The sequence below is a fragment of the Puma concolor genome, chromosome D2 (assembly GCF_028749965.1).
Source record: "Puma concolor isolate L17-30 chromosome D2, mPumCon1.1.hap2, whole genome shotgun sequence".
Taxonomy (NCBI): domain Eukaryota; kingdom Metazoa; phylum Chordata; class Mammalia; order Carnivora; family Felidae; genus Puma; species Puma concolor.
In genome coordinates this window covers 33,432,629-33,457,506 of record NC_141677.1, presented here as the reverse complement: position 1 = coordinate 33,457,506, position 24,878 = coordinate 33,432,629, and the positions used below count along the sequence as shown (strand labels likewise).

The 24,878-nt window shown below is 51.4% G+C and overlaps 1 protein-coding gene across 8 annotated transcripts in view; it reads right to left on the bottom strand.

The window, feature by feature from the left end:
* CDH23 (cadherin related 23) overlaps positions 1-24,878 on the bottom strand; it is a 418,091-nt gene that overhangs the window by 14,376 nt on the left and 378,837 nt on the right. For all 8 annotated transcript variants that reach the window (XM_086679923.1, XM_086679917.1, XM_086679919.1 and 5 more), the window contains 12 exons: positions 17,213-17,434; positions 16,777-16,896; positions 15,957-16,137; positions 12,403-12,536; positions 11,648-11,857; positions 11,002-11,109; positions 9,455-9,557; positions 7,981-8,106; positions 7,452-7,655; positions 4,958-5,416; positions 1,781-1,897; positions 453-677 (listed from right to left, as the gene is read on the bottom strand). In XM_086679923.1, coding sequence (XP_086536049.1) covers positions 453-677; positions 1,781-1,897; positions 4,958-5,416; positions 7,452-7,655; positions 7,981-8,106; positions 9,455-9,557; positions 11,002-11,109; positions 11,648-11,857; positions 12,403-12,536; positions 15,957-16,137; positions 16,777-16,896; positions 17,213-17,434 — 2,209 coding nt within the window. The remainder of the gene's footprint in view (positions 1-452; positions 678-1,780; positions 1,898-4,957; positions 5,417-7,451; positions 7,656-7,980; positions 8,107-9,454; positions 9,558-11,001; positions 11,110-11,647; positions 11,858-12,402; positions 12,537-15,956; positions 16,138-16,776; positions 16,897-17,212; positions 17,435-24,878) is intronic.

The window sequence follows — 24,878 nt, the reverse complement described above, 5'->3', positions numbered from 1 at the left end:
AGTGGCAGGCCGGCCAGAGGCCGACAGCAACTGGTGTCCAGCTCTTCTCCTCACTGGAGGCGAGAGAAAGCTTCACAAGTCAAAGGGATGAGTTCCGGCAAGGCCGGGACCACCTCGGAGAGATCGCTCTCTTGGCTTTCTCACCCCCTCAGTGATCCTGAGAGCGGAAGCCTGGGTGGTAGAGATGCTGGTGACATATCATCCCAGGTTCCCAGCGGCCCTCAAAGGGCCGGTCCAGCCCACCCCCAGGACCAGGCGCTCTGTCCCTTCCTGTGGTTTGGGCATCCGTGAGTGACGGCAGTGTGGGCCATACTGGATCTGGCCCAGCCCACTGAGGGGCTATGGTGGGGTCCCGCCCGGAGGGTGACAAGTGGGCCATGGTCCCTTGTGGAGGCTAAGCAGGAACAGACACATGTCCCCCAGTCCTCTTCTGGCAGATTTTTCCCACTTACCTGCTGAGGAGTCTTCCAGCTGGACATAGCCTGGGGGCGTCAGGTCCAGCAGAGTGTAGGTGATCAGCCCATTGAGGCCCTTGTCGGGGTCCACAGCTGCCACGGCAATGAGTGTGGTGCCTGGGGTGGCCCCCTCCAGAATCCGCTCCGTGTAATAGGTGATCCCGAAGGGCTTGAACTGGGGCGTATTGTCATTGACGTCCAGGATGTTGACGGTCAGCTTGGCTGGCGTGGAGGCAGGAGGTGAGGGTGACGTGAGGGGTGCCACTGTGGCTGGACCAGGCTTCCTAAGTCTCAGTCAAGGCTGGAGAGGGTGGGGCCTTTCACTGCCCTCCCGGGACTCCCTGGAGCTTGACCCAACCCTTGTGTGGTAGCACGTGACCCTTTTCTCTGGTCTGGTTGCTCACTCTTCCGTAGGGGAACTGGCTGGGTGACCTTGGTGGAGCTGCTGGCCCTGACTGTGCCTCAGTTTCCCAGGCTGTCCAATGAGGTAGGACTATGATGGTCTTTAAGACCCTTGCCACGGTTCAGCCTTCTACTTCCTGTCTGAGTCGTCCCCTCTACATAGCCTGCCCCGGCCCTTTGCCCTCTGAGTGGAGAACATGTAGGCCATGACCAGATCTGCTCTTCCTTACTGAAAACTTGGGTCTCTGGTCTGTAATAATAAGCAGCCAATATCTGCCAGGCCTATCTCCCCACCCCAGCCGCTGTCCATGCCTCATGGACATGAGGCAGAGGTGGCAGAGGTGACTTGAGGCTACCCCTTCTCCACATCCCCCTCCCCTTCCCGCTCCGCCCACACAAAATCCCCTCCAGCCCCTCCCAGCTCATGCCTAGGGCTGCAGGAGGGGGGGGTGGGGGGGGCGGCCTTGTGCCCTTCTCTGCTCTGGCGCCTGTGCCCTCCAAAGTGGTGTCGTGGCCTCCACAGACATTCATGTTTCCTTGCACTTTCCTGTCTCTGGGCGGACCCCATGGCTTTCTATCAGATCTGAGGTTCCTGTCACACATGCCAGCCACACCTCCTTGTCAGTTCTGATAATGAGATTGTGGCCTACGTCTCTGTTGTTCTGTCATTTTCTCAGGGCCCGTCCAGCCTCTACCCAAGCCTCCTTCCCACTCTGAGACTTTGGGTTCAAGATCACACATAGCCCTGGGCTTCTGGACCCCCACCGTTGAGCTCTGACCACTGGGACACAAGGCCACCCTGAGCCTCATGGTAGCTGCCACCTCTCATGCTCTTTGCATAGCCTGATGCCCGTTACCAGCCTGCTGCCCCTGCCCTGATCGGCTCTGAGTGACCCAAAGGAGATGCCCGGGGGGAGCCTTACCGTTTGGCACGCTGACAGAGCGCTCTGGTAGGTCACTGGCATTGTCGATCACTGAGAGAGTGACTTCATAGGTGGCAACCAGCTCCCGGTTCAGTGGGGACTTCACCATTACAGACCCTGTAAGACCAGACTGGGTTCAGTCTGAGGGGAGCCCCCTAAAATCTGGGCCTCCCAGGGGCTCTCCTGGCTAGCTCTCCCAAACCACACCAAGGGCAGTGGTCCCCCAGTAGAACTGGGACAGGCTGGTGACATCTTTGGCTGGGATGAGGCCACAGCCACCTGCAAGCTGGGGGCACCTCACTCAGCCCCTCACTCACTGCTTACTAGCCAGGTGGACTTGGGAAAATTATTTAACATCTCTGTGCCTCTGCCTCCTCATTTACGAAATGAGTACCTACTGCATAGGGCTATTTTGAGGATTATGGCAGTAAACCGAGTTTCCATTTGCAAAGGGTTCAGAACAGTGCTTGGCATAGTGCCATGTAATCGCTTGTTCCAAGAATGCTTACATTCTACAACAATGTGAGTATACTGAACACTGTTGAACTATCGAACTATTGAATTAAGATTGTGCATTTTATGCTCCGTGCATTTTATCACTTAAAAATTGCTTGTATTCTAGGGGGACCAAGTATAATAGAAGGTCAAGGCAGCTAAGAAGTCCTGAGGGTATTCCCTGGAGGGGATGGTGGTGGGGCAGGCTGGATAGTCAGGCCGACCTCTTTGTCTTGATTACGTGGGCATGACAGGGCCTGATTGTGGGGAACGAGGACTGTCCTGTGGAAGTACTAGCAAGGAGGTGTTCTCTTTTCTCCTGCCCACTGCCTCCCACGGCTGCTGCCTGCCCCTGAATCGCAGAGGAAACTTCCAGAGGCTTGGGCTTGGACTGGACAGACCTAGCTGGGCCAATCTCAGGGCTGGCTCTGTTGGAGGGCCTGGTGGCCAGATCCTAGGTGAAACTTGCTCTCTCCAGCTCCCTCTCAGAAAGTGTGGCCTCTGGGATTCCCTTCCCCCTTGGCAGATCCCCTGCTGGGCTTCTGTCTTCCTCGGGTCCCCCTGGGTGGTCACTTACCCTGGGCCGCTGCCTCCTCCTCCTCCTCCTCTTCCTACTCTCGCTCCCCGTCCCCGAGGTTGGGGAGCGAGGATGGGGAGAGGGTGGCTGCATTCAGTCTGCAAAGGCTGGGCCACGGCCTGGGCCCCACAGGATGGGAAGGGTGGTAGGGGTGTGGTATGGAGGAAGGCAATGGGGTGAAGCAGAGATGAGGTGGGAAGTGACAGAGAAACAGAGCTCAAACCTGCAGGCCTGCCAGCCATGAGGAAGAGAGAAGAGGGTTAACATCAGTTAGTTCAGGGTGCAGAGGGGATGGAGTAGAGCAGGGCATGGGGAACGGTAGGGTTCAGAGCAGACCAGGGCAGGAGGTTTGAGAGGGAAGGGAGTGGAAGGGAAGAGGCAGGGGGAAGGAAGCCAGGAGCAAGTGGGAGCCCCATTGGATAGAAGCACTCAGGGGACTGAGGCTCTGGCAAGAAGAAAGGGGAGGGAAGGTAAGCAGGTGAGGTAGGGAAGCCATGAGGAAGAGGGGGCAGAGAAGACACTGGAAAGAAAAATAGAGAAAAGAGAATCAGTCATAGGGAGGGAGAACAGAGAAGAGTGGTAGTAGAGGCATCAGTGGAACATAAGGTGGAGCAGGGTGCAGGGCAGCTTTCCATGGTCCTAACCAACTACTGTGGGGGGAATTTTGCTAACCTGGGACACGGCTAACCTGTCTAAATTCTCCTAGTGCTCATGGTTTTCCTGTCTTCTTTTTAACTCTGGGCCTCAGATGCATATTGAGTGAATCATACTCTTTGGTTCACTGCACCCTGTGGTCATTGATACCACTCTTGTTTTATGTATGTATCTATTCCCTTTTATTCCCACAACCCTCTCCCTCTTTCTCCCCTTGGTCAATCACTGTAATGGACTGAAGTATATTTTTCACTTGAAAGCGTTCCTGAAAATCATATATTGTGTTTGTGTATTTTACATTTACACAAATGGGATTGTGGTATATATATCCCATTCTAAGGTCTACGCACATTTCTCTGTGAATGTAATCTACTGCTTCTGATTGCTGCATGGTATTCATGGTGTACACTCACCATGTTTTACTCTCCAATCTCCTAGGGATAGATGCCCAGGTGGCCTCCAACTCCCACCACCAATAACATGGCAGGAAACATGACATATAGTCCTGTTACTGACCTGAGAATGTCCTTGGGACACATACCCAAGGAACAGAATTGTTGAGTCATGGGGTATGAGTGTACTTTGTGCTAGATTGCTGTCTAGATGGTGGAAGTGGTCTAGACTCCAATAGTAGTATACGAGTGTTCTGATGTCCCCATATTGCCACCAATACTCAATACTGTCCAGCATCCTAATATCTGCTAATTACATATGGAAAACTGTTATCTCACTGCTATTTTACTGTGCGTTTCTCTGAATAACAATGATTTTTAGCATTTTGTCATAGCCATATTAGTTCTCTGTCACTCTTCTGGGCCTTCCAAGAAGTGTAGTTGTAGGGGTCCCATGTCCCCTTCCTAACTCCCTGGAGTAGCAAAAACATGAAACTTTTGGGGAAATGGGAAAACCATCAAAGTTACAATAATCTGCGTAGATCGTGAAAGATAAACCACAGTTCTCCTTGTTTTGTGATAGTGTAAGAAAATCATCAAGGGTACATGTAAAATTTACAGTGGCCTAAATGACTAGCATACATATGAAGAAAGTGTTCAACCACCTGGGTATTAAAGAAATACACATTAAAACAAGGTATGATTTTCCTATACAACTACAAATGTGAAAACTTAACAGTGTTTATTTAGTACTGGCAAGAGTGTGGTGAGATGGGCGTTCTCATGGAACGCTGGTAGAGTGAGGGAATCTGGAAGGCGAGATGGAGCTGGTCCAAGGAGAAGGAGGAGGAGAGAAGAGAGAGGGAAGGAGCCAGGGAAGGGAGGAAAAAGAGAGGGAACAATGTGGTGTGGGGGTAGGGGAAGAGAGTAGGAGGAGCAGCTGAGGGAAGGGGAGGAGCAGAGAGGGAACAGAAAGAAGGGGGCATCGGGAAGAAAGCAGAGGGCAAGGAGACGGGCAGGGAGTCAGGGGTGGGGTGGGAGGGGAGCAGGCCCTTGTACCTGTGTTGATATTCACAGCAAAGGCATCCTCCTGGTCAGGCACCAGGCGGTCAGTGTCGTCCTTGGCCACGATGCCGATGATGTGGTACTCCAGCTTTGGGTTGAGGTCGCGGTCAATGGCGGTGACGTTGGCAATGACAGTGCCTGGCTCAGCCGACTCCAGCACGCTCACTGTCTGGATGGGGTTGAGGAACTCAGGACGGGAGTCATTGATATCGTCGATAAGGATGGTGATGATGGCCGTGCCTGAGAGAGGAACGGTGCCCCTGTCGGTGGCCACTACTGTCAGCCGGTAGGATTCCTGCTCCTCCCTGTCGATGGTGGCGTTGGCGACACGGATGACCCCAGTGACTGGGTGGATGACGAAGCGGTCCTGAGCCCCAGCTTCTATTCGGTAGATCAGCTCCCCATTGAGGCCACTGTCCCTGTCCGTGGCTGTGGCCTGAAGGACTGAGAATCCTGTGGGGGTGGGTATGGGGAGTGACTGAGCAGAGTGGCTTCTTCCAAAAACCTTATGCCAGATACATTCTTGGTGGTTCCTAAGGGCCCCTCTTGCCACCGTCTTGCCAGTGGTTATCTTTTGTATGTTTCCCATGTTTGAAACTTTGTAGGTAAATGGTATCTCATTTTATTTCATAGTCTGTGACTGAGAGATTGAAAAATTTGTAGTAATTTAACGATTAGCTGTATCTTGTGCAAATTGTCTGCCTTTGACCTGTGTCCATTTATCTGTCAATTTGTACAAATTACATAGTTATGGTAACTGGTGACAGATACCTTTTTCTCAGTTTGTTGTCTCCCTTTCAATATTGGTTGTTATTATTTGGTGTAAAGGAATTTAGTTTGGTATGCATCAAACTATAATATTTTTCCTTTTTTAAGGTTTGTTTCTTGTATGCTTAGAACCTCTTCGTCAGAAATCAGAAAAATATTTACCTAGAGTTTTTCCTTTTATTTGTAAATGCTTTCTACTCTTCTGTATTTTCTCTGGAATGTCTTTAGGTTTCGTCTCAGTGTCTGATAGAGGGTGAAAATCTACACTAAATATTTTTTTTTTTTTTTTTTTTAAATTTTTTTTTTCAACGTTTATTTATTTTTGGGACAGAGAGAGACAGAGCATGAACGGGGGAGGGGCAGAGAGAGAGGGAGACACAGAATCGGAAACAGGCTCCAGGCTCTGAGCCATCAGCCCAGAGCCTGACGCGGGGCTCGAACTCACGGACCGCGAGATCGTGACCTGGCTGAAGTCGGACGCTTAACCGACTGCGCCACCCAGGCGCCCCTCTACACTAAATATTAACAGATATTTTGTACATTAGGTAGGTCTCACAACTGACTTCATTGTGCCCCCCACCCTTGTTTTAAAATATTTGATTTTTAAGTAATCTCTACACCCAGTGTGGGGCTTGAACTCACAACCCTGAGATCAAGAGTTGCATGTTCCACCCACTGAGCCAGCCAGGAGCCTTTCACTGTTTCCTTTATTACATAATATTACCTTCTTTAATTAACCAGTATCTGTTTCTGGGTTACTCTGTCCCAGAGTCTTGTATCATGTGGTTTAAAAAAAATTTTTTTTTTTAAGTTTATTTATTTATTTAGAGAGAGAGCATCAACAGGGGAGGGGTAGAGAGGAGAGAGAGAGAGAGAGAGAGAGAGAGAGACAGAGAGAGAGACTCCCAAGCAAGTTCTGCATTGTTAGCACGGAGCCTGATGCGGGGCTCGAACCCGTGAACCCTGAGATCATGACCTGAGTGGAAATCAAGAGTCTGATGCTTAACCGAGGGAGCCACCCAGGCGCCCCTCATATCATATGGTTTTAAAAACCTCAGTTTTGTAATACGTAATAATATCTGGTAAGGCAAATCTGTCTTATTTATACTTCTATCTCAAAATGTTCTTATTCTTCCAGATGACCTTTAGAATTAAATATAACCTCCAAACCATATTTGATTTTGCTGGGAATCACATTAATCCTATTTTGACTTTAAAACAGTCAGTTTTAGGGGCACCTGGGTGGTTCAGTCAGTTAAATGTCCGACTTTGACTCAGGCCATGATCACGCAGTCTATGAGTTCGAGCCCCGTGCTGACAGCTCAGAGCCTGGAGCCTGCTTCAGATTCCGTGTCTCCCTCTCTCTCTGCCCCTCCCCTTTGTGCACTTGCTCTCTCTCTCTCTCTCTCAAAAAATAAATAAACGTTAAAAAAAATTTAAAACAGTTTTTCCATCCAGGAACACAGATGGAACATATCTTAATAATCTCATTTTACAGATAAACACTGTGTCAGAGCAGAGAATTAAGCGTGGCTTGGTTTTTCTGACTCCCTCCCCAGTGCTCTCTCCAACCCCCTACTGCCCCTCTTTCTTCCCACTGCAGGTGAATTCTGCCTCCAACCTGTGGGGCTCTGATCTCCAAGGACCACTAAGCAGCTCCTGCCTGGGGCCTGGGGCCTGGGGCCTGGGGCCTGGGGCCCGGGGCCTGTTCCTTGCTTACCTGGCGGACAGTTCTCCAGCAGGTGGACTGTGAGGGCGGGATGGCTAAAGGTGGGCCAGTTGTCATTGTCATCCAGTATGGTGACCAGCAGGTCGGCTGTGCCATTGAGTAGCCCAATGTCCTCAGCCAGCAGCAGCAGCTCCAGGACCGGGGGTGAGAAGGCTTCCCGGTCAACGATAACACCTGACCTCACCGTCACCACGCCTGGTGCCCGACGCCACCAGCCGGGAGACACAAAGGCAAAGGGGTACGGTGGGGAGACAGGGCAAGAACCAACCGGGAGGGGACAGAGAAAGACAGGGGCATGGTAGGGGAGAGAGAGGAGAGAGGGGCAGAGAAGGCGACACAGTGACTTTCTTCCCCAAAGGCTTAACAACCAGTGGAATGGAGGTTGTGAGGAATGGGGTCTCCATGGGGAGCCTGGATGTCACTGAGAAGGGAGGCCCTAGGTCTAGCAGTGGGTCACTCCCACCCCAGCAGAAAGACTTGGAGCCCGGCTCGGAGTGCTGGGGTGGCACAGAGGCCTCACCCGTGCTGTTGTCGATGTCGAAGAGGCCACCCTGGGAGCCCAGCAGCTGGTAGGTCACCACGGCATAGACGTCCAGGTCCGCATCCAGGGCCAGGATGGGCCCATTGAGCACCGTGAGGGGAGTCCCTGGGCCAGGGGGAGAGGGGTCACCGCAGGGCCAGTCTGGCCCCCACCCTCCCCCTCCCCCGCCCGTGCCCCCGTGAGCCATGGCTGACGATGGATGAGAGGGAGGGAGGTGAGGTGGACGGGGTGGGGGAAGCCCTGGGCCGGGCTGCGGCAGCCTTGGCAGACTGACGCAGATGCCTGGGGAGCAGCCTCAAAGCCCTGCTGGGGAGAAAACACAACAGCGGTGAGCAAGCCCCTCCGGCCCGCCCGGAGCGCGCCTGCCTTCCCAGCAGCCTTTGAGGGTCGCTCCGTGGGAGGGTCGGGGGCTCCCTGAGCGTGTGGGCCCTGTCTAGCTATGCGCTTCCAGCCCAGTCTGTCCATACAGGTGTACAAGACGCTCCCTATAGGCGTCTGGTTGTACCCGGCTAGGCACACCCACGAGCGTGCAGGACTTCGTGTTCACGGTCATGAGCACACATGTGCACTGAGCAGGAGCGCTGGCAGGCCTGGGATCCCCCCTGGTTGGGCACCTGTCTGCCTCTGCAAGCGGGCACATTTGCACACGGAATGCACTGTGTAGGCCCCTACCCATGTACCTAGGTGTGTGTGTGCACATGAGTAAGCCCACACGTGTGCCCGGACACGGGCATGTACTGGCACACACATGTGTAAGCGGGTACACAGGCAAGATTAAGAAACAGAGTGGGGATGCCTAGCCGGAGACAGGAACGTCCTACGTAGCTCACCTCTTTCTGATTTAGGACCTAAGCTTTCGGGTCTGGGGAGGCTGGAGGCGGAGTAAGGGGCCCTCCCCGGGGACACAGTGAAAAGGAGATTCTATCCCTCTGAAGGGAGGCGGGGCGGCTCGGTGTACTTGTGTGGGGAGAGGGCTAGGCTGGCCTACCCAGGGCCGCTTGGTCCCCCTCCTCTGATTCCAGGTGCTCCCTGAGCTTCCAGAAGCCTCTAAGATGCCCTGGGCTCCTGGGGTGAGGGAGCAGGGAGGGGTGAGCAAAGCCCCTCCTGGGTGGTCTTCACACCTTAATTGCCCCTCTTGGGGGGGTGGTTATGGGCTGCTTTCAGAGTCCTCTGGGGACCAATGACCACAGGTGTCTTTTCCAAGCAGACCTATGGCCTCTTCGGTTGGTCCTCAAAAGATGTGGCAACCAGGGGCCCACCAGCCCCTCAGGGCTGTGCCCCTTCCTCCCTCCATACGCTTGTGCACCTGCTGGGTCTGTGTTCAGCCAGGTGGCGAGCCTGCCTCCCCAGCCAGGCTTCAGCGGGGCCCCTATCAAGTGCAAGGGAGGTCCTCAGGCATCTGGGGCCTGGGTGGTGCCTGCAGCAGGAGTTCCCAGGTGGGTCTGGCACCTACCAGCGGGAGAGTTCTCCATCACCTCTGCCTGGTAGGTGCTCTGGGTAAAGAGGGGATGGTTGTCATTCTCGTCTGCCAGAAAGACCAGCAGCAAGTCAAAATCCTGAGGGAGGCACAAAGGGAGGTTAGGTTGTAGGCCACGTTCTAGCAAAATGCTCCAGTTGGATGGGAGCTGAGAGGTGGGCGGGGGCGGGTCAGGGCAGAGAGGTAGATAATTAAAAAGCCTACCAGGTCCAGAGACCTGGGTTCAAGTCCCTGATGTGCTAGCAGCTCTCTTGGTGCCCCTGGGCAAATCATTTCCCCTATCTGGGCCTCAGTTTTCCAATCTGGCAAACGGGAATCCTAACTCCTTCACAGAGGTATTGTGAACTGAATGGGATGGATGCGAACAACATTTAATCGTGCTCCATCTGCTGGTAAAGGACTTCAGACAGGAAGATGAGTCTTGGCTTTCAGACCCTGCAGACCTGCCTGATGCCCCAGTCTGGGCTCAAACAAACTCTCACCCAGTGCTGTACCTCCTGCCTTTCCAAAACCACAGTATAGTCCTTACTCAGAACCTCTCCATACCCCTGGACGCTATCTCCATTGCACAGCTGAAGAAACGAAGGGCCGGAGGTGGGGCGGCTATTCAGAGCCACGGGGCAAGCTGGTGGCAGAGTGGGGACCAGCCTCCCCGCTTCCCGAGTCCCACCACTTAATGCTGCTGCTTCCAGGGTGATCCGCCCTCCTACAGCACAGTCAGGGAGGGGGATGAGAGCCCGGTGGGCGGGGGGGGGGGGGGGGGGGAAGAGGAGGAGGTCGGAAGTGAGAGGAGGGAGGAAGGAAGAAAGGAGAGGAACGCCAGGTGAGGGGCCCGTGGCTTATGACCACCTCCAGCTGAATGTCTCCTGGGCTCATACAGATGGGGAACCGGAGGCGCAGAATGAGCAGCGCCTTGACCGAGCCAGGCAGCCAGTCAGAAGCAGAGCTGAGATGAGCCAGACCCAAGGACTCTTGGCCAGGGCTCTGCCCCAGACCTCATGGGCTGGGAATAGAGGGCAGACTCCTACCCCCAAAGGGACTGCCTTGCGACACCCACCCCCTCCTGGCAAAAAGACCCAACTTTCTTGGCTTTTGAGGGAAAGCCACCTGGAATATGCAACCCTCTCAGAACCCCAGAGTATGAGCTTCTGAGTGCAGGCCTGTGTGCACACACAGCTGTGGCGTGTGCCCAAGTAGCAGTGGCGTGGGGAGGAAAGAGGACAGCCGGTGTTGAGTGTTGGCCACGTGCGAGCCACTGGGCTGAGGACTGTATAGATACTGGCTCCTTCAAGTCCTTTCCACAACTTTGGGGCAGGGCTGGTCTTCATTTCGCCGAAGAGAAGGAAAAAGGGATACGAGAGGAAATCTACTTGCCAAAGCCACACGCTCAACGGCAGGCACAACAGGGATTTGAACCCAGCACTCGCGTACTCTAAAACCTGTGCATCTGATCCCCAGGCATACTGCCTGCCACCTCCAGCGTGCAGTCCCGCTCCCCGCCCCCCCGTGTCCTCTGGCCTCACCCTCCTGGCTATGCGTGGGTTCTCCGGGTTGTCCTTCACGGAAACGGTCAGCTTGTACTCGGGGATCCGCTCACGGTCCAGTGGCCGGTTCACGGTGATGACCCCTGTCTGGGATGTGGACGGCTGGTGAGCTGAGCAGTGCCCCATCCCCCACTTTGGGCTCTGGTCCACACTGCTTCACCCGCGGCTCGCGGAATAGCTGTGAATTCTCTCCCTAAATCGCCAGAGATATGGTCTAGAAGGCCATAACGGGCTGGCAGGGTCTTGCCAGAGCAAAAGAGTGAGTCCCCGATGCCCAGGTCTTGCTGTCTCAAAGGGTGGGTCCCCTGAGGGTCCCGTGGTGTTCAAGCTGGTAGGTAATACTCCAAGAGGACGACGGGGACTTGCTGGTGCATCTTGGTAATGAACCAAGAGGAGCTCAGGCTCTGGCTCCATCTCTGCACATGACAAGCCTTGGGGATGACAGGGACCCCAGAGATGGCTTAGCTGGAAATCCAAGATTCCATACCAGCCAGAGACGCCCACGTCCCAGCAGAGGGCAGAAGCCTGGGGAGGAGATTGAACCAGGAGGAGCCCAGATAGCGGAGCAGAAAAGCCTCTAGGGCAGGGTCCTCTTTTCCCAGAGGAACCCCGGGGGCCTCCCTACCGTGGCATTGATGGAGAAGGCCCGCTCTCGGTTGCCTGCAGTGATGTTGAAGGTGAGGAGGGCGTTGCACCCGCTGTCAGCATCACTGGCCAGGATGTGGGCGACGAAGCTGGAGACGGGGCTATTCTCACTGATGGTGATGTTCATGGGCAGATTCAGCAGCACGGGGTCATTGTCATTGATGTCCAGCACGCGAATCCCCACCAGCATCTGGGGCACGATGGGGAAGAGGAGGAAGTGGTGCAGGATGAGGAGAAAAGGGGGCATGGCGGGGAGGGAGAAGAGAGAAGGAAGAGAAGGTCCTGTTAGACATGGTGGCAGAGGCGGAAGGGATGGGTGAGATGGGGCAGGAGAGTCAGGGCCATGGTAATTGACAAAGGAAAGGTAAAGGTGGTCACGGAGAAGGGAGAAGATGAGGAAAATGGTAATAAAAAAGGCAAGAGGATGAAAGTGAGGATAAGAAGCAAGCAGAATGGGCGAAGGGGCAGAGATGGGGCAGAGGGCCGGGTGGCGATGGCAGAGTGACAGGTGCGGAAGCCGGGCCGTCTGGGTGGGCAGAGCTCTGAATGGCCACGGCCGCCAGGCCCCAGTGAGCCCCAAGAGGCACTGGCAAATCCGGTGGGGGCCCTGAGGGTCTGGACTGGCTCCTGGTCAGCCTGTGGCCTCTGGGTACAGGGTGGGCATTTATAGAAATCTCTATCGACAGTGAAGGGGTCAGTGAGGGGAAGCCAATGGAATGGGGCCCCAAAACTCACCGTGGAGCTAAGTGGAGGCACCCCTCTGTCGCGGGCACAGATGGTCAGGTTGTAAAAGGCAATGGTCTCCCGATCCAGCTCCACGTCCTTCCGGACACGCAGCACCCCCTCCACAGGAGAGATCACAAACTCGCCTGGGTGTTGCCCAAGGGAGGTGGAGTTAGCTGGGAATGGCCAAGAGCTGTGGAAAGCCCAGGCCTCTCCCTCCTTTCTCCAGCGAACCTTCCTCAGCAGGGGTGGGGGATAGCTGGCTGGGTCCTCCTGTGTCCCCTGCTTCCGATCCACAGGGAACCTCGCTTGGGCTGGCCAGGGCGGGAGCAAGGGGGACAGAGAACGGCTAGGGGTGCAGGTGCTTACGGGCCCGCTTATAGCCCAACGTGCCTGAGAGGCCAGGCTGGTTTCTTTCCCCGGGCCCCGTGCAGGGCAGGGACTGACCCTGAGTAAGAGGGTTGTGTTGAAAAAGTGGGGTCCCTTTCTACACAAGCACCCTCTAACCACCACTGACCCAAATCACTATTGATCAGAAACTGATTAGCGAGGGTCTCGGGTACTTTGTAACGTGCAATGTCTTCCAGATGCCATGTCTCGGAAAACCGGATATTGGGGACTGAAGGAACGCCTTGCTAGGGGTGAGGCACCGAGGCAGGACAGAGCTGGAGGGTCTGAGGGCAGGGAAGCCCCCAGCTGCTCTCCCTACAGCCCTGGTATCGAGCCACAGCTGGTGTGCTGTGTGTGGTGTGCAGAACACAGGGTTCTGCCAGGTCTGGGGCCACCCCGTGGCCTCTAGTCAGACCTGACTTCTTTTCTCTGATGTTCTGGAAAACCCTCAGCTGGCCCTTTGGCTTCCGTCCTTATTTTGGCTTGGCTGAGGGGGCAGATGTCTGAGAGGGTCTATAGCAAGAACCTCAGATCCTCAGGCTGATGTGGAAGGGACCTCAGAGACCATTGAGTGTCGTTTAGAAAATGAACTGAGAGCCCAGAGATGTGTGACGACTTTTCTAAGCTCCCATAGCAGTTCTCGCCAGAACCAGTATTCAAATCCAGGGCTCTGGGTCTCAGCCCGCTGCATCCTGGGACGGTGGTCTTTCCCGACACCACCATCAGAGTGGATCAGGGCAGGAGGTTTGGGAGGGAGGGGTGAGGACGGAGAGCGGTTGGAGGGGAAGGGTGGAGGGGAGCAGGTGGGAGCCCAGGTGGACAGAAGAAGGGCAGGGAAGGCGATGGAGAAGATGGGCAGAGGCGAGCATGAGGAAGGGGGGCTGCCTCTGTGCCCTCCCCCGGGACCTGGGGACAGAGAGAAAGCTACTTCCTTTCACTTTCCCTTTGACACCTGGGGGAAAAGGCCCAGAGCGGGGCACTGACTTGCTCTGGAAACACAGCACAGGGGCATGGCGAGGGTGAAGGCCCAAACACCCAGCCATTCCCTCTCCCTACCCTTTCCACCCAAACTCACCACCCCTGCCTCTCCGACTGCAGTAACAGCCCTCTGTGGCCCACCTGCAGCCTCACAGGCCGCCCCCTCCTAGAGAAATGGAAACTGGTTGGAGCCGGATTTCCTGAGCCTGATACTCCAAGGGCTCATGAGAACTGGGGATTCCCTTTCTAGGGGTTTCCCAGCCCTGTCTCAGCCCCGTGACCATGTGCGAACAGATGGCCTCCTGCCCGCTCTCCAAAGCCAGCTGCCCTCTTGAAGGAAGGAAAGGGATCCTGAGAACTCGGGGCGGTGGGGGGGCAGGTCTAAGGCTCTGGGGGACTGGGCCCAGGCTAGACCTCCATGAGATCAGCTCGAGGAATGAAGATCAGGGAGGTGGGCGGGCCAAGGGCCCCCACACTACAAATTATCCTCAGTGGCTTGGCCCCAGGGAACTTCATGCCATTCTACTCCTTTCGGAGATAGGGGTTAAAAGCAGAGACTTTCCGGGGCGCCTGGGTGGCTCGGTCGGTTGGGCGTCCGACTTCAGCTCAGGTCATGATCTCACAGTTCGTGAGTTCGAGCCCCGCGTCGGGCTCTGTGCTGACAGCTCGGAGCCTGGAGCCTGCTTCAAAATTCTATGTCTCCCTCTCTCTCTCTGCTCCTCCCCTGCTCATGCTCTGTCTCTCTCTCTCCTTCAAAAATAAATAAAAACATAAAAAAAAAAAAAAAAGCAGAGACTTTCCATCTGCATCCTGACTTCACTACTTTGTGCCCTTGGGCATGGTTACTGGGCCCTGCCTCGATGTCCTCGTATGGAAAATGGGCCAATAAAGAGGTGCCACTTGCAGGGGTGAGCTGGGGCTAGACAAGGCCGGGTCCCCCTCGTGTGTGCTGAATCCGTGGCAGGTCTTGGTATCATTAGGGGGACGCCGAAAGGAAGGCCAGGCAGTCCTCTGCAGGAAGTGGGGGCTTTCAGGGAGGATGAGGGTGTATGAAGGGTCTGAGGAACGGGCTTGACTGACAGCTGCAGGTCCCACATCCACCTTCAGGTCCTGAATCAGTGATGTTCATTGCCTGTGTCTTTCAACTGGAACGCATGCTCTAGAAGGGCGGGGATTTGGGTCTCTTGTGTACCGTACTGTATCCTCAGCACTTGGCATATGATTGGCATATGGTAGGTGCTCAATAAATATTTGTTGCGTGATCAATTAAAAATCAGGATGTTTTGCAAAGATTTGGACTTCTGGCTTTTCTTTTGAAAATGGGAAGACCTGGCCTCTCTGGGCCCATATTTTTTTTTTTTTTTTTAATTTTTTTTTTCAACGTTTATTTATTTTTGGGACAGAGAGAGACAGAGCATGAACGGGGGAGGGACGGAGAGAGAGGGAGACACAGAATCGGAAACAGGCTCCAGGCTCCGAGCCATCAGCCCAGAGCCCGACGCGGGGCTCGAACTCACGGACCGCGAGATCGTGACCTGGCTGAAGTCGGACGCTTAACCGACTGCGCCACCCAGGCGCCCCTCTGGGCCCATATTTTGACATGGCCACGCTGGCAGGAGCTGGGCTGCAGGCTGTTACAGCCCCCGCTACTCCCTACTGTCTTGCCTAGACCCCTTCTCCCATGTATGTCTCCTGCCCGACACCAGCAGGCATTTAAATTTGGAATTCCTACTCTATGGAAGCGAGTGGAAACTGACTTGAGGAACCTCTCTGGCCAGGGCAAGCCTTGCTCGTCACCCCAGGACAACCACTGAGGTAGCTGTGAAGGCTCTTCATGGTAACAAGATGTGCAGAAAAATCTGGGTGCTGAATGCATCTACGGGGTCCTGATGGTTTGGGGCAAGGATATTCGTCCTCCCTCCGTGCTGGAGTTATTTCTCTGGGTATGACACAGGGGCATTTTCTATCTGATTCTCAAAGGGGTCTCTGACCCTCCAAGGCTACCAGTCTCTGTTCCCGGATTTCAGAATGTTCTCACATATCCCGATGAAGAAGGGGTGGGGAGAAGAGTATTTCCACCATCTGATGGGTGGGGGAAACTGAGGCCCAGAGAGAGCAAGGCCACGGCTCCTAAGTGAGGTGGGGGGAGAGGCCCCCGGATTGTGTCGCCCTCCATGCCCGGCTCAGGCCCCACTCACCCAGAGGGTCTCCGTCCACGATGCTGTATTCCACCTGCCCGTTGGGGCCCGAGTCCTGGTCATGGGCCAGGAAGGTCCACACTCGGGGCCCCGGCTGGCCCTCGGTGACGTCAAATGGCCCCTCGTAGTCTCGGGGGAAGGTGGGCACATTGTCATTGATGTCGTTCACGTTCACAAGCACCTGAGATGGTGGATAAACTTAGCTGGGGCTGCATCCCAGCCAGCCCTGTGCTGAGCTCAGTTCTCTCATCTGTGAAGTGGATCTGATAACCCTGTCTCATCGGGTTGATGCCAAAATCCTCAGGGATCGTGGATGGGGGAAGGCCTTTTAAGCTATGTCTGTGGATGAGTTACTATCATTGTTAAAGCCTTTATATGGGCTTCATCATCACATTATTAATAGTTACGCTCCAACCTTTATTTATTGCTGCACTGTGGTCATTCCCCATGGTCTCATCTGTCCCTCCCACACCCTGACAGTTTTTATTATCTCCCTTTTATGGAGGAGTGAAGCGAAGCTCAGGGAGGTTAACTGACTTGCCCAGCGTCACACAGCTAGGAAGTGGAGAGCAGGGGTAGGAGCTTCTGTTGGTTTGGCCAGAGTTTGCGCTCTTCCCATGAAGGGGAGGAAGGCAGGTGTCACGATCTGTCTGATAGATGCAGCCACACAGAGAAGTTCAGTAAGATCCTCAGTCACACATCAAGTTCGGCTCGGTTGCCAAGACCAGGATAGGGCTCTTGGATTTAGGTGTTTCTCCCGGACAATCTTTCTGGGCCCTGTCCTCCCCAAGTTGAGGCTCTGTCCCACCCGCCCACCCACCGTGGTGGTAGAGGTGAGGCGGTGAGATAAGATGGGGCACTGGTCCGTGGCAGTGACCATCAGAGTGTAGCGGCCATGGCTAATCTCATAGTCCAGCTCCTTGGCAGCACTGATGATGCCCTGGGGGGATAAGAGAGGGGACAGGGTGGATCAATGGGTGGTGGATCTGGGGCACCCCGGGGACCAGCTTCTTCATGCGGTCCCCTCAGACCACCCCAGGAGGCATGTTCTGACATCCTGGCCAGGATGGGGAACCCTTGTTGCCATCCCACCCAAGCTTTGCCTCCTTCTGCATTGGATGCCCCTCCCCCCCCCCCCAAGTTTCCTCCAGACTCCCATCTTTGCTTTGCTCCCATCTCCCATGATGTCACTAAGGTCCCTTCTAACCCCTTTAGCCAGCTGAACCTCCTCCTAAACCCCGCCATCAGCTGCTGACCGTGTGTCTGTCGATACGGAAGGTGTTGATGATGTTGCCTGCGACAATGGCGTAGTTAACTGTGCCATTGGGCCCCTCATCCAGGTCTAGTGCCTGGATGGTGATGAGGCTAGCATTGATTGTGTCTGGGCCCTCGTCCAGTAAGATCTCGTAGTGGGGCTGCTGGAACACAGGTGCATTATCGTTCTCATCCACGATGGTCACGTACACATGAGTGGTGGCCTGTGGAGAACAATACGGTCAGGTTCCTCGCTCAGTTGGGTAAGACGGTTTGACCAGTGGAGCCAGCTGGATATTCTCCTAGGCTGGGATCACTTAGCGTGATACAATATGGTGAGAGAAAGAGAGAAGGATGAGAGGGTGGAAAGTCACAGGCTGGTAGAGGAGGAAATCACAGAGGCTACCAAAAGCCGAGCTAGGTAACTGTTTAGGTCCAAGATGGCACTTACATCACTGCTCCTTTGTCTATGCCCATGACAGACATCACTAATCAATTGTGGCACTGCTGAGATGCAACTTCATAATCCTTGTCAGCACAGCGATCTAGTGATTCAAACTGACATATGAGATGAATCCCAGTAACCAATCCCCTAGCCCACAGCTTTGTTTGGGCCAGGGCCTTACTGATCCTGGGCTTCCTGCTAGATCACGAAAGTTAAGAATGTGATGTTCTCAGCCCAATACAATATTAAAATTCACCCACTGTTCACGTAAATGGAAGAGATATCTAATTTCAGCATGTTTAAGAAGAAAGACATTGGGTTTGGGGCAATTAAATTGGCAGAACTTGTTGAACCATGAAAAAGAAAGCTCACAGAATATGACTTCACTGTAAGAACATTTTCTGCAATATGCTGTCCTGTAATTGGCCATTTCTGGCTGATGCTTGGTCTAATAAGACCACACAAAATATCCAGCCAGCTGGAACTCAGTGATCAGCGCTCAAGAAACAGAGAGAAATTATTGATGTGGCACTTTACAAGCAGAGTACATAAATGGGAGAAAGAAATTAGCCACGTGCTGGTATTCTCTGTTCCTTGCACTGCCCCCCTTCCTTTTTCTGCTTCCCCACCTGGGAGGATGTTCCCTGTAGACTGTTTCATCTGGGCTCCTTTGCCATGTAGCTTACAGAGGGGTTTTAGAAACAGGAAGTCCTGGAAAAAGCCAGGAGGAGGGAAGAAAGAGGGGTGAGGGCATTTCTTCCACACTCCTTCCTCTCCTCACTGCAGTTCTGCCAGTGGCTGTGTTTTTCCAGCTGGGTGGCCCTCCTTCCATGGCTCTAGCTCTCCCTGGGCTCATGTCACCTCACCTCCTCTCATTGTCCTTCTGGATGCATGGGTGGTAGCTGCTTCCTGCAGTTGCTGGTCTATGGGTGCTTCACCAGCCCTCTGTACATAGTCCCCCCTTAAACTTGCTTCAGAGGAGCCCTAAGTGTGCCATCTGTTTCCTGCCAGGACCCTAAGACAAACCATAATCAGTGACTAATAGAAGATAATAAGGTTATAATAATGCAAAAATGCCTGGGTAGAGAGACTATGACTAGGCCATTGCCAAGGCCAGAGAATAGAAAGCAGGTGATACAAAAAGCTGGATGGAGACAGCTTGTGTACATCTTTTTTTCTGGGGCTTTGAAACCTACCTTGGGTGGCTCTGGAAACCCCTGTGGGGAGACAGACAGAGAGCAGTAGACCTACAGCCGAGAAGATTGTCACTGCCTCTGAGGAGGCAATGGGTTCACTGAGCGGCTATGGAGCTGGGAGAGGTGGGGGTCATGTGGTTGCTAAAATTGTTTCCCAAGCAGGTAGGGTTGGCAACCTTGAGATAGAGCTCTGTGACCTTGGGCATACCACATCTCCTTTCTGGACTTTTTCTGTTAATAAAGAACCTGATTTTATATCTAAAGTCCCTTCCAGTTCAAGCGTTCTGGGGTTCTGGTGTGCTGTCATAAGTCATGTGGAATAAATCCCACTATCAGGGAAGCATTCATCTGGGTCTTAGAGTCTCAGTGAATCTTTTTATTTTTGTTATTTTTTTTTTTTAATTTATTTTAGAGAGAGAGAGACAGAGCGTGAGGAGGGGCAGAGGGAGAGGGAGACACAGAATCAGAAGCAGGCTCCAGGCTCTGAGCTGTCAGCACAGAGCCTGACACGGGTCTGGAACTCACGAACTGGGAGATCATGACCTGAGCCGAAGTCGGACGCTTAACTGACTGAACCACCCAGGAGTCCCTATTTTATTTTTATTATTATTATTTTTAAAATTTATTTTTGAGAGAGAGAGAGGGTGAGAGAGACATACAGAGTGTGAATGGGGGAGGGGTAGAGAGAGCGTCAGCTCAGAGGCTGACGCGGGGCTTGAACCCACAAACCGGGAGATAATGACCTGAGCCAAAGTTGGACGTTCAACCAACTGAGCCACCCAGGCACCCCTCGATGAATCTTTATTAAAACAGTAATCACACACAGAGGGGAAATGCATTATTTTAACATTTCTCAAACTTTTCTACCGGAGTGGAGAGGGCACTTGCACCGACTTTGAGGTATACTCTGAAGTGTCTGTCTTAAGAAGGAAATACCTTCAAAGGGGTGCCTGGGTGGCTCAGTCAGTTAAGTGTCTGACTTGGGCTCAGGTCACGATCTCATGGTTTGTGAGTTCGACTGTGCTGACAGCTCAGAGCCTGGAGCCTGCTTCAGATTCTGTGTCTCCCTCTCTCTTTGCCCCTTCTCCGCTCACACTCTGTCTCTCTCAAAAAATAAAATAAAACATTCAAAAAAGAGAAGGAAATACCTTCACAATCTCTCATGTTATCTTTGAAAGCTCATACAGATTTTACAGTCTTCTCCATAATGTGTTTGTGTTAGTTTTCATTAACAATAGTGGTAGGGATTTATGTCCCCAACATAGAAACACCCAAATGTATAAAACAAATATTAACAGGGGTGCCTGGGTGGCTCAGTGGGTTAAGCGTCCGACTTCGGCTCAGGTCATGATCTCACGGTCTGTGAGTTCGAGCCCCGCGTCGGGCTCTGTGCTGACAGCTCAGAGCCTGGAGCCTGCTTCAGATTCTGTCTCCCTCTCTGACCCTCCCCCATTCATGCTCTGTCTCTCTCTGTCTCAAAAATAAATAAACGTTGAAAAAAAATTAAAAAAAAAATCTAAGGGATAAAGCAAAAACAGTCCTAAGAGGAAAGTTCATAGTGATACAGATGTACTTCGGAAAACAAGAAAACATCCCAAATAAACAACTGAACTTTATACCTAAAGGGACTAAAAAAAGATCAATCAAAGCCCAAATTTAGTAAGAGGAAGAAATAAAGATCAGAGTGGCAATAAAATGAAGACTAAAAAACCCAACAACAGCAAGATCAATGAAACGAAAAAACTAGAAACGTGCAACCTTTCAAGATTGAATCATGAAGTAGAAAATCTGAATATACCGATTACAAGTAATAAAAATGAATCAGTAATTTTAAAACTCCCTCCAAACAAAAGTCCAGCACCAGACAGCTTTGCAGGTGAATTCTGCCAAATATTTAAAGAAGTGTTCGTAGTTATCCTTCTCAAATTATCCTAAAAAAATTGAAGAGGAAGGAATGCTTCCAAATTCCTTTTTTTGAGGCCAGGAGTACCCTGATATCAAAACCAGGCAAACAGACCATGAGAAAAGAAAATGACAGGCCAATATACCTGATGAACATAGATGCCAAAATCCTCAATTAGCAAACCGAATTCAACAATACATTAAAAGGATCACACACCACAATCAAGTGGCAATTATTCCAGCGATGTAAGAATGGTTCAACATCCACAGATCAATCAACCTGATACACTACATTAGCAAAATGAAGGATAAAAATCATATGAAAACCTCAATAGATGCAAAAAGAGCATCTGACAAAATTTAACATCTATTTATGATGAAAACTCATAACAAGGTTGTATAGAAGGAACATACTTCATCATAATAAAGGCTATACATGACAACCCCATGGCTAATATCAGTGGTGAAAAGCTGAAGGCTCTTTTCCTCTAAGGTCAGAAATAAGACAAGGATGTCCACTCTTACTGCTTTTATTCAACCTATATTGGAAGTCTTAGCCACAGCAATTAGACAAGAAAAAGAAATAAAAGGCATCCAAACTGGGAATGGAAGAAGTAAAACTGTTACTATTTGCAGATGACATGATACTATATAGAGAAAACTCCAAAGACTCTACCAAAAAAACTATTAGAACTGAAAAATATATTCAGAAAAGTCACAGGATACAAAATGAACATACATAAATTGTATACTAATAACAAGTTATCAGAAAGAGAAATTAAGAAAACAATGCCATTTACAATTACATCAAAAAGAATAAAATACATGGGAATAACTTTAACCAGAGTCAAAGACCTGTACTCTGAAAACTTTAAGACTGATGAAAGGAATTGAAGATGACATGAAAAAATGGAAAGACATACCATGATCATGGATTGTAAGAATTAATATTGTTAAAATGTCTGTACTACCCAAAGCACTCTACAGATTCAATGTGATCCCTATCAAAATACCAAAGGCATTTTTCACAGAACTAGAAGAATCCTAAAACTTGTATGAAACCACAAAGACCCCAAATAGCCAAAGCAATCTTGAGAAAAAAGAACAAAGCTGGAGGTATCATCCCCAAGGTTTCAAGCTATACTACAAAGCTATAGTACTCATAATAATGTGGTACTGACATAAAAACAGACACAGAGATTAATAGAATAAAACAGAGAGCCCAGGAAAAAAACCCATGCATATGTGGTCAATTAATCTATAACAAAGAAGGCAAGAGTATACAGTGGGGGCAACTGGGTGGCTCAGTTGGTTAAGCTTCTGACTTCAGGTCAGGTCATGATCTTATGGTTGGTGAGTTTTAGCCTTGCATCAGGCTCTGTGCTGACACTGCAGAGCCTGCCTGGGATTCTCTCTCTCTCCCTCTCTCTCTGCCCCTCCCCCACATGCTCACTCACTTGCTCGCTCTCTCAAAATAAATAAATAAACTTTAAAAAAGAATATACAATGGGAAGAAATTTAAAATGGATTAAAGACTTTAATCCATAAAATACGGCCTGAAACCATAAAATTCCTAGAAGAAAACATAGGCAATGAGCTCTTTGATATAAGAGCAACACTTTTTTTCTTTTTAAAATATGTTTATTTATTTTGAGACAGAAAGAAAGAGAGAGTGAGAGTGAGGAAGGGGTGGAGAGAGAGGGAGAGAGAGAGAGAATCCCGAGCAGGCTCTGTGCTGTCAGTGTGGAGCCTGAGGTGGGGCTCAATCTCATGAACTGTGAGATCATGACCTGAGCAGAAATCAAGAGGCAGCCGCTTAACTGACTGAGCCACCCAGGTGCCTCTCTCTCTCTCTCTCTTTCCTTCTTTCCTTCTTTCCTTCTTTCCTTCCTTCCTTCCTTCCTTCCTTCCTTCCTTCCTTCCTTCCTTCCTTCCTTCCTTCATCTCTCTTTCTTTCTTTCCCCTCTCTCTCTTTCTTTTAAATGTTAACTTAGCAATTTTTATTTTTTTTGGCTCAGTCTCTTCGGACAAAGGCAACAAAAGCTAAAATGAACAAACGAGACTATATCAAACTAAAAAGCTTTTCATGCAAACCATCATCAAAACAAAAAGACAACTACCGAATGGGACAAGATAATTGCAAATCATATATCCAGGAAGGGGTTAATATCTAAAATGTAGGAAGGACTTACACTACTTAGCAAAACAAATAACCTGATTAAAAAATGGACAGAGGGCCTGCATAGACATTTTTCCAAAGAAGACATACAAATGGCCAACAGGCACATGAAAAGATGCTCAACATCACTCGTCATCAGGGAAATGCAAATCGAAACCACGATGAGATATCACTTCCCACCTGTCAGAGTGGTTAAAATCAAAAGCACAAACAGTAAGTGTTGGTGGGGATATAGAGAGAAAGGAAAGCTTGTGCGCTGTTGGGAATGTAAACTGTGGAAAATGGTATGGAAGTTCCTTTAAAAGTTAAAAATAGAACTACCATATGATCCAGTAATTGCACTCCTGGGTGTTGATCCAAAAAATACAAAAACACAAATTCAAAGGGATCCATGCACTCCTATGTGAGCAGCAGCATTGTTCTACAACGGCCAAATTATGGAAGCAGCCCAAGTGCCCATCAATAGATGAATGGATAGAGAGAGATGGGGTCTATAGACACAATGGAATATTACTCAGCCACAAAAAAGAATGAAATCTTGCCATTGTGAAGACATGGATAGACCTAGAGAATACTATGCTCAGTGAAACGTGGTAGAGAAAGAAAATACAGTAGGATTTCATTTATATATAGAATAAAAAAAACCGCAAATGAACAAACAAAACAAAACGGCAACAGACTTATAGATACAGGAAACAAACGGCTGGTTACCAGAGCAGCGAAGGGGGGCGGGGGCAGGTGAAACAGGTGAAGGGGATGAAGGGGTACAAACTTCCACTTATAAAATAAATAAGCCATGGGGACGAAAAGTACAGCAGGGGGAACACAGTCGATAATATCCTAACAACGCTCTATGGTGACAGATGGTAACTAGACTTATCATGGGGATCATTCCATAATGTATAAAATACTGAATCACTACGATAGACACTTGAAACGAATACAATATTGTAGGCCCATTATGTCAATAAAGGGTGTGTGCCTCAAACATTTGAGAAAAGGTGACCGTCTAGGGAAGCCACCGTGTTCACTTCTTGGCTCTGCACGGTCCTGGATGCAGCCGCGAGCACGCGTCACCGGCCAGGAGCCAGCATGGAGCCCTCCTGAGACCCCCGAGATGCCAGCGGGAGCCCAGGAGTGCCCCCTTGCAGGGAAGGGGCTGCATTCCAGCCTCACTGATGGGAGCGGCAGTGCTGACATTTCCCACTTCCCCAGGATCCCACAAGGAGGTCTAGCCATCACGCAGGCTGCAGGGGCTGGGAGAGGGGGCTGCCCCACACAGCCCCTTCTCTCTGTGACCGGGCCTGAACCTAGGAGGAAAAGGTGGGTGAGGAGGAAGTCAGTGACCCAAAGGCCCTCTCAGCTGAGTCCTTCCTGCCCTGGCATTGAGGCAACAGTGCTTGAGGTTTTTGGACTGTGCCCACACCTTGAGCAATGCCTCTGTATCTCACTCTGATGCAAGCCCAGGAGGCTCACTAGTGGACTTTGTGGGGGCAGGGGAGTGGAGGACAGTGCCACTGGGCCCTGCTCAGGTGTCCTAGCTCACTGGGGGAGGGGTTTCCCTCCCACTAATCCCAGGCTCTCTTTATCCACCTTCTAGACCCAGGGGCAGCAGAAGTCTGGTCAAGGCGGTCTGGGTGAGGCCAGGCCAGGTGCTCTAGGGTCTCACCCTTCAGTGACCCCACCTCACCTCTGTCAGAGGCTGGCCAGGGTGGGAAGAGGGCCCAGGATCTACCTGATTTCTTTTTTTTTTTTTTTTTTTTAATTTTTTTTCAACGTTTTTATTTATTTTTGGGACAGAGAGAGACAGAGCATGAATGGGGGAGGGGCAGAGAGAGAGGGAGACACAGAATCGGAAACAGGCTCCAGGCTCTGAGCCATCAGCCCAGAGCCCGATGCGGGGCTCGAACTCACGGACCGCGAGATCGTGACCTGGCTGAAGTCGG